At 34.8% G+C, this 9,616-nt stretch overlaps 1 protein-coding gene across 1 annotated transcript in view; it reads left to right on the forward strand.

Moving 5' to 3' along the window:
• The window catches only part of LOC110457097 (multiple epidermal growth factor-like domains protein 11), a 26,579-nt gene extending 20,105 nt beyond the window's left edge, over positions 1–6,474 (forward strand). The window contains exons 18-25 of the mRNA XM_021508197.1: positions 909–1,010; positions 1,404–1,511; positions 1,705–1,937; positions 2,131–2,248; positions 2,502–2,603; positions 3,049–3,150; positions 5,115–5,219; positions 6,074–6,474. Coding sequence (XP_021363872.1) covers positions 909–1,010; positions 1,404–1,511; positions 1,705–1,937; positions 2,131–2,248; positions 2,502–2,603; positions 3,049–3,150; positions 5,115–5,219; positions 6,074–6,474 — 1,271 coding nt within the window. The remainder of the gene's footprint in view (positions 1–908; positions 1,011–1,403; positions 1,512–1,704; positions 1,938–2,130; positions 2,249–2,501; positions 2,604–3,048; positions 3,151–5,114; positions 5,220–6,073) is intronic.
• The last annotated feature ends 3,142 nt before the right edge of the window (positions 6,475–9,616 follow it).

Genomic DNA, 9,616 nt, shown 5'->3' on the forward strand with positions numbered 1-9,616 from the left:
ATAACAAATACTATTCATTACGGTCATACGGTATCGCATAACAGCTCTGTGTGTCAGGTACTAGTCAGGTAAAACTCCGGACACTCATTAAATTGTTATTTACCTGTTCGGTTACCTTGGAGTCAAACCCATTCTAGACAGCCTTACGGTCGCTGTAATACTGTGTAACACGCATTGTGAAATTGTATGATCTTGATTATTGTGATGAGAAATTACAGATATATTCAAAGTGTACATTATCGCATACAAGCCTTCCGTATTTTTGTCATTCCGTAATTTTGATCTACAAGTTATACCAAATCGTACAGTTGTGCGGAGAGAAGCGCACAACGGGGCGAACGATTATTAAATCGCACAGTTGTGCGCACCATGTGTGAACGATGTGCGGACGGTGTTTGGACGATGTATGCGCGGTGTGCGCACGCTATTTTTGGTGCGTTGTGCGGTCACACAACTGTATCTAGTTCCGTACAACTCTTTGTCATTGTAGAAATAGTTATTGTAATTTATAAGGTGAATGCAGAAATTTTGTAGAATATGTCCAGTAAACTGAAACATTAACAAGCATGTAATTCGAAATCAACATGGACTAAATTAGCCAGTCGCTTTGTACAAATAAAAAAAAGAATAATGTATTACAATGTGTTTTTTTTTACCGTCCTGAGTTACTATGAGGATTTTCCATTTTCAAATAAAGGTTAAATTTCTTGTTGTTCTTTTTTTCTGTTCAATAAAACCAATATAAAGGATCATGTTTGATTGATGAAATTCGTGGCCTCTTATGTTAATTTCAGTTCATAATATATTTATTCAACATTTAAACAGAATAAGTCACTGAAAAAGTATTAACGATAAGTTGAAATGGTGCCAAACATCCAATCTATAAAATCACATTATCTATGTAACAGTACCATGCGGAGGACCCTGTGGACCTAACGCACAATGCGACAGAGTCAGCAACCAATGTGTCTGTAATACAGGCTACATCCGATTCAATGGAGCATGTACTCGTAAGTAAATCACAGAAACAAATGTCATCAAATAAAGATTAGGGAATATTTTCCTGTTCATTGACTTCGTCATATATCAATATAAATTTAGTTTGATTTAACAAGCTGTTTGATAAAGATAATCTAACATTGGTCAATTTATGCTTTCATATAGCACTAGGCGCTATCTTACTGTACATCATTTTTTATGACATGTTATCAGAAGATTCATGAAAAATAACATGCTACGGTTAACAAATCTTTAAGAACTGCTCTTTGGTAATCTCATGCTCTTGTCGTTCGTCGCAGTTTTATCAAATGCCGATCATGATTATTATGAAACGAAACTGTAAGAAGACATATCGTAATATTAAGGACGATAAATGGTTGTTTTATTATAAGAAACATTTTCAGTTCCATGCGGGGGGAAATGTCCATCAAACTCAGTATGTAGCAGTTCTGACAACAGATGCCACTGTAATCACGGATTCCAGGGAGATCCATACCACGGTGGATGTCATCGTATGTATAATGTATATAATGAGATTGGCGATCAATGTTTGACTATGGCTTACTTTTAATGGGAAAATGTATCATAAAAAGGTACAGTTAAGAATTAATCATAAACGATTTGGAGCTTTCATTTAATATATCTAGTTCGTTTCAATATCCACCATTGTTGATTTGATACTTAAGATGTTCTACTCTGTTTCAGTCCGAAGCGTTGTAGAGTTTGGTCAACTAATCTACACAGTGAGTGAAAGTGCTGGAACACTATCGCTACAACTAAGAAGAACCGGTGGGTTGTTTGGCTCCGTGACGGTGTCTTGGTCTACCCAAAATGGAAATGCTAATTACCCAAGCGACTTTTCCGACAACAGCGGAGTAGCTACATTCGGAAATGGTCAGAGTACCACGACATTTACTATTGGAATTGTAAACGATCAGGTAAAGCCTAATTTGGTAGTAATAAGGGATATTGTCATTTTTTTGTTATCGTATTATTGCAATGAATAATGAAATATTTAACACATTTTGTTTTCTGGTTGATTTAGTTTGTATGCTTTTACGTTTTCGTTTTGATTTTGATAGTAAAGTAAGATGAATCGTAACATGAACTCTCTATTATTTAAATTTACAGACATATGAGTCACCAGAAGCATTCAAAGTAACTTTGTCAGTTTCGCAACGTTCAAATACCAACATTGTAGTAATCGGAGAACGAAGAGTGGCCACAGTCACCATCATAAGTGATGACCGTACGTAAGATTTTGATTATTCATTTACAATTTTCTTCAGTGCACATTGCGAGAAATTAATCATGATCATCTGTTAATAAATAAATAAAACTAATTAAATACAAAAATATCTAACAAGTGCTGTACAGTAAGTAAATGTTTAGTTTTAAAAGTTAACATATTTAACGCATACCATACCGTTCATTGCATAATTACATGCTTTTTCGGCTTAAGTGAAAGCCACATATGATGTAACTATTGTCACTACTTACAGCACCATGTGGTGGCCCTTGCGGATTAAACGCTCGATGTGACGTGCATTCGCAGAAATGTGTCTGTATTGAAGGCTACATCTTGTACCACGGGTCGTGTCAATGTACGTATTAAAAGTGTAGTGTATCTTCAGATACAATAAATTTAAACGACTTACATGAATAAAAGGTAAAACCAAATCAAGGTCTATATAGTTTGACAAAGTGTAAATTGCTGTGAAAAATGCTTCATGGTTCTCGTTCTCGAAAGAAAATATATTAACATGGTCCTTTCAAAACTGTAGACTGTAGATCTTAGTAAATGACAACCTGGATGTTATGTATCAATGTACACAATGTAAACCTAGATATTTCCTTGTAAACAGGGACAGACATATACGTCTGATTATATTAGAAAACAAATTTCCATTTTTTGTGTCATGCAAAGTTTGTTTCAAGATCTAATGTGTACAGAATATCATTATTATTTGCAGAATGCATCTTGATATTTATCTGCCCTACATAATCAATTACTTCATTTTTATAAAATGCCATTCTGTTTCACTCCAGTACCATGCGGAGGACCATGTGGACAGAACGCCTACTGTAACCAAGCAACAAACCAGTGTGTCTGTAATACAGGATACTTCCTCTACCATGGATCATGTGCCTGTAAGTATATATTGAAGTATATATTTTTGTCCGATATGACTTGCCCTGGTCTCCAGTATGTAGATTTTTTGTATCATTGATGATTGGTAAAAATGTATTCGCAATATATTTTTTGCATCAATGACGCCATTTTCAAAGCTAAACTAGATATTTTTTCTTGTGCTTAAGGTATATGATTGGTCGGGTGTCGCGGTGGATAGCGCGCTCGTCTTCACCAAGATGGCCGGATTCAATCCCGGTTAACTGCCCGATCACGCGGGTTTTCTCCGGATACTCCGGCTTCCTCCCACATAAAGAATTAAATCCTCCGCGTGTTTCGGTCAGGTCACAAAAAGAATGATTGAAATAAGTTGGGGAAAAACTGTTTAGTAATTGATATAGAAAAATGTGCATATTACATATTTGACGATAAGACTATAAAAGTAAATGTAAAGAGATGTTAGTTAAAAAAATGAAATTAAAAAACAACAACATTGTAATACTTTGATGTAACTGAAATTGTCGTTATATCGATATATAGTCTGAATTCCTGTTAAATCCTGAAACACTGGATTGAATTTCAAGTTTTGTAACTGTCACTGAGGTTTGACAAGTAATGATGCCTAATGAAATTAATCAGTTTCTGTCTGTATCTAGTTTTAAATCGGCATGCGTTGTGAAAAAAGTATACGTTGCTGAAAAATTGCGTTGAACTCGGGTTCGTTGTCTGGACAATAATTGTTGATTTCGACATAAATGAATTATCCATTGTTTCTGTTATGAGTGGTGATGCATACATAAATTATGTAAAGACTATAACCAGACTTTCAGAAATGTTTATCATTTCGTTCATATTCTCAACAAATCGAAATCAAAAGCTGATGAAATTTTAGACGATGAAAAAGAAATGTACACGTTGACCTACTGGTTTAATGCGGCTCTTTTTGAAAATATCTACGGTCGAAATTTTAACAGAACATGGTTGATGACAAAAAGGATCTTCAGAAAACATCCGCGTTGGGTTTTTTTGTGCCTGTGGCAAAAACTGAAATTAAAAATCATGAAGCACCGACAAAGAGATAAATGCAACGGCTATCAGTTCCAAGATTTTCCGGTTATTTTCATCCTTCCGGAAATAACCGATGAAGGCCGATGGATTGTGACGTGCTTGTGACGTCATAGTATGATAATCTCTGAACGACGTTTCATGCCTGATAGTATCAAAATTTATGTGATAGATTTTTTTCACTCAGAATGTATATTAGATTTTACCTAAATAAATAGGTATTGTTTTCACTATATGAAGATGTTCATGTATAGGTTGAAACACAATTGTCTTTGCTTCAAGGATACACTTCCTGTTTCCCCACTGGACGTCTACTTAAAACAATTAAAGGCAAGGTGTAGAAAGGAGAAGCAGTTCTGTTTACGCACGCATGTGTTACCATTAAAGAGCTTCGCTGCGGCGACTTCGGCGCCCGAGAGCTACGCTCATAATACTAATAATTATAATTATTTGAGGTTCTTAAATACCGCCTTATCACAACTTTGTTCGTAGGTCGTCTCAAAGTGGTTCACAAATTATTATTCGTAGGTATAGGGCCTTTACAACCAGCCAATACCTTTTGCAACTCACTAGGGAGCAAACAGCCGATGCTGCCATTTAGACGCTCACAGCTAGCATTCAACAATTGTAGCACTGCCCAACCACGTACTCATTTAAAGAGAAGTAGACTGGAAGAAGCGGAGTAAAGTATCTTGCTCAAGGAAATAGCACAGCGACATTATTGGAACCCACAACCCTTTCGGTCACGAGCCCGGTGTCATACCAATAGACAACCGTGTCTTAAATATGTACATAATGAATACATTTAATAGAGTTTAGTTTAATAGACATCATTTATTGGTGTGTACGTTTTTGTTGATGTTAACCAATTGTTTACTTTATCTGTCCATTACATATTCCAATTGTACTTACAACACAGTGCCTTGTAATGGAGCTTGCGTCTACAATGCCTACTGTGACAAAGGTTCCAACACGTGTGAATGTAACCACGGACTCGTAGGAGACCCTACAAAGAAATGCGGAAGTAAGTATACAACATTTATGTTAAACGTATTGTGTTGTATTTATTCGAAAACCTGTTTTTTCTAAGTACAAAAGTCGTTTGTTGGATTCAATGAAGATGACATTTAATTAGTAGAAAGATTAGACAGATTTATTAAAGTTGTTTTATTATGTTTTCGCCGTATTTACTTTATTGACTGGATTTGACATTATCAAATTGATAAAACTGTTATTTTCATACTGTGACAGATATCAAATGTGATATTTGTCACAGTGGAAAGGTATTCAGTTTTAGTATTGGCCAATTATATGCTACTTTCCATTCATTTCATTTGACGCCGTAAATGTTCAGTTCAGTTGCAGATGAAAAAACAAGACGATACAATTAGTAATTGCGTTAGTAGACTTTTACAATAATATATGTACAACTGTGGTATTTACTTAGATACGTAATTGATTACATTTTAAGCAAATCTTACAGAATAATAGCAGAATATTACAGAATTGTGTTAAGTAGCCCGTTATAAACGTTACACAGCCTTGTTGCTAAGCGTGATGTCATTAGATTATGTGTCTCGAATTCCATCACTTTTTCCATGATACGTTTTTTTAAGAGTAGACGGGACTACAAAAATGAAATAAACAGAAAAAGTAAAATGTTTACCATTAAAACGCCATATATATTTCACACGTAGGGCAGAATATATGCCATTCGTGTTTAGCAATTTTGAAAAATATCGGTAATTAGTTATTTTGTTAAAACGATCTATTCCTATAGTATTCAACAGGAAACCTATACATTGTTTTTATATCTGATTGGCAAGCATTAGATTTCTATCGTAAATGAGGTCATTTGTGTAATCCTTTTAATTACAGTTCCATGTGATGGACGATGTGGATCTTTCCCTCACTCCCACTGTGACCACAGCACAAACAGGTGCGCATGTGATACAGGATACGCCGGAAACCCGTACGGAAGTGTCGGATGTGTATGTAATGGCGGACACAGCGGAGGAGGAGGCGGTGGTAGTTACGTCGGAGGAAGTAGTGGTGGTAGTTTCCATGGAGGCAGTACTGGTGGTAGTGACGCCGGAAGCAGTACTGGTGGTAGTTACGCCGGAAGCAGTACTGGTGATAGTTACACAGGAAGCAGTAGTGGGGGTAGTTTCCACGGAAGCAGTAGTGGTGGTAGTTACGCAGGAAGCAGTAGTGGGGGTAGTTTCCACGGAAGCAGTAGTGGGGGTGGTCACCAAACCGCACATGTTGGAGACTATTAATAATTTAATACGTTAATGACCGTTCGCTCAACTTGATGACCAATATTACTTTTATTTAATAAATATATCTTAGCATGCATCAAAACTCTTGTTTTTGTTATATTTGAGTTTATGTGTTCACTTTCTGAAAACATTGACAATATGATACAAATTGATTTTCTGAAGTTTGTGCATGATATTATTATTTTCTAAATTACAAGGCGTGAATGCACCTTTTTAAAAATGTCACTTCGCTTCAAATTTGTTTGCATGATGGATTTTTTTTATAAAGAATGTGTTGAATTCCAGAAACAAATATATGTTTCCAGTCTCTCAAACATCATCTTATTAAATCATCAAATGATTTATATGACTTATAATTCTATGTTTCAACCTAATGAACAGTTTGCAACAAATAGCGTATGAAAATACTCTCAATTAAATGCAATGGAGGAATTGTTGTCACTTACGTCACATTAAGAAAACAAATCATTAGTATTTCTACCTGTACATGATAATATAATTCATCAATAAATTCATAAAGCCCTAACAACTATAATGCTGTTTGATGACTAAGATAAAACCTACTCCCATCAAAAGCAAACAGATATTAAAACTAGCTCCTCTCCCCTTATCACCCGTCCCACCCCCCACCTACCCCACCCTTATACTCGTTACGATTTCGGAAATGTTACTCGTAATTATGATATTTTCACAGTAGTCAAATTTTAATTTTACACATTATCCATTTTTGCCAAAACCATAGACCAGTAAATATAAAAAATATAAAATTTTCGAGAAATTTGCAAATATTAACCTCCATAAAAATATGCCGATATATGGTATAATGTTTTGATATCTTTCAAATAATGGAGCATTTCTGAGAATCAGCCTAAACCTATACTTCTTAACTTTCTAGTCAACAGATAAACCAAACATGAAATGAAAAATACATTATGTATCAGGCACTTAACTTTAACAGGACTTTTTAAACTTTACATTTATCTCAATAACAGCCTGCTTTATAAACAATAATTGCAGGAATCAACAACCTACAACAACACACATTATTTATATCATTTGTTAACCAGGTAGAGACCCCACCATGTAAGAATGTATATAAATTACCTAATAATAATTAAAAAAAATACAACGTTGTGTTCTTAATTTTATGTTATAATGACGTAAAACTTGTATCAATCAAAGTCAGACTTGATCTACTGTCACAATACGTAAAGTTGTACTCCGCTATTTAAATGTTGAGATCTTAGGTAGCAGAATACAGTAGAAATGGCCCGACTCTGATAAACAAGGCACATGTTGAGGTAATGTAAACACAGCGGATTTACCCTACACAGCACATGTATACATGTATATATATTTGTAAACTGCACAACATTTACAATACATATAAAGCACTGAGAAGTGTATAAACCTCTTTTTTCTATGTATGTCACTTGTGTGAAAACCATGGTCACCACATCAAAAATTACCAAAACATGCCAAAAAATGCTATTTGTAATCCAAAATTTGACCCCCAACTAGTATTTTTTTCCCTAAGCTCTGTCTGAAATTAAAGATTACCTATCTAGTTGCAGAATTATCTGGGCCCAGTAAAATTGTCAAACTTGATTTTTTGCAATTTTGCGTCGTGTGCTGTTGTCAAAATTTTACCTCCTGTAAAGCTAGCTTTTCATGTGTACGCACCCTTTCGTATTATGGCCAAAATTTTATCCTCGAACCAAAGAAATCTTCTTTCTGTTTTTACAAATGTGAAGCTCACATAGCCCACTTCAACATGCTTATACCAATTTTAGCACAGTTTTATTTTTATATTTTTTTTTTACATATCATTATACAGGGGTTAGCCATGTAACAAAAATATCACCCATGGCCACAACCCCCTACTGTACACTGCTACCTTATACATCACTTTCTTTTCCCAAAATTTAATTAAAACCTTTTAAATGTCTGAAGAATGCGACAATGAACACAATGATGTATCCGTTTCCTTCCTCACTTTAATAGTGACCGAGTAATATAAATTCTCTTGACAGGTGCATTTACCAATTCTGCTCTCAAACTACCAACAAAGGGAGGTCTGAAAAATGAAAACTTAAATAGGTTTGAAGTTTTCATGAATAAAATTTATTTTTGGGTGAAATATAATGCTTTGAGATCATGTACATGTAAAAAACAAACAGTACAGTGATACTATGCTGTTACTGTCTTGCTTGATGACGTCATAGTAATTGTGATGTCATCATAACTATGACGTCATCAATGGGCATCTATGACATCATCGAGGATCACTGATATTAAAATATTGAACACTAGGAAACCCATCTCAACAACAAACTAGCAACAGACACACTTCCCGTAACCGATGAACAGCCCAGAAATGTCAGATATTCTGAAAAATCAGACAAGTGCCACCATAGCAACCGTTATTTACTTTCCTCCCCTAGAATTCACAGTGACCCTCAGAAATTGTTCATTTAACATATTTCGCTAGAAAAAAAAATTCTTCAGCTGTAATTATGGAAATAAAATTTATTGACATCACTGACTTTGCTTATTTTATCTGTATGCTGAATCAAATGGAAAAAACATCTATAATAGTGTAATTAAAATGAAAACAGATATTTTACCCATTTTCAAAAAATACAACTTTATGTATTAGTAACCATGGCTACCGGGTGCTGAACTGAGTGAAACAGACTGAAATCTAGTATGAATGCATCAGGTGATAGCCTGTGAATTATTTGATGTTTGGTATCAACTTTACCAAAAACATAATTGACACATATGTGATGAATTGCAGAATTCACAAGTGCCAGTGAAAGCGCGAGTTACCCCTCTTTATACATCCACAGGTAACAGGCTAATGACCTATATATAGACCAATCTATGTAACGGTTTTTTTGTCGTTTTTGAGTAGTTTTAAGTATTAATGAATGAAAGTGAAGCTGAATCAAGCATAAAAAGGCATTTTTTCAGAAAAAAATCAAGTTCTATGTGTATATGGTAGCAGAATACAGTAGAAATGGCCCGACTCTGATAAACAAGACACATGTCGAGGAAATGTAAACACAGCGGATTTACCCTACACAGCACATGTATACATGTATATATATTTGTAAACTGCATTACATTTACAATA

Source organism: Mizuhopecten yessoensis, unplaced genomic scaffold (assembly GCF_002113885.1).
Source record: "Mizuhopecten yessoensis strain PY_sf001 unplaced genomic scaffold, ASM211388v2 scaffold9023, whole genome shotgun sequence".
In the NCBI taxonomy this organism is placed as follows: domain Eukaryota; kingdom Metazoa; phylum Mollusca; class Bivalvia; order Pectinida; family Pectinidae; genus Mizuhopecten; species Mizuhopecten yessoensis.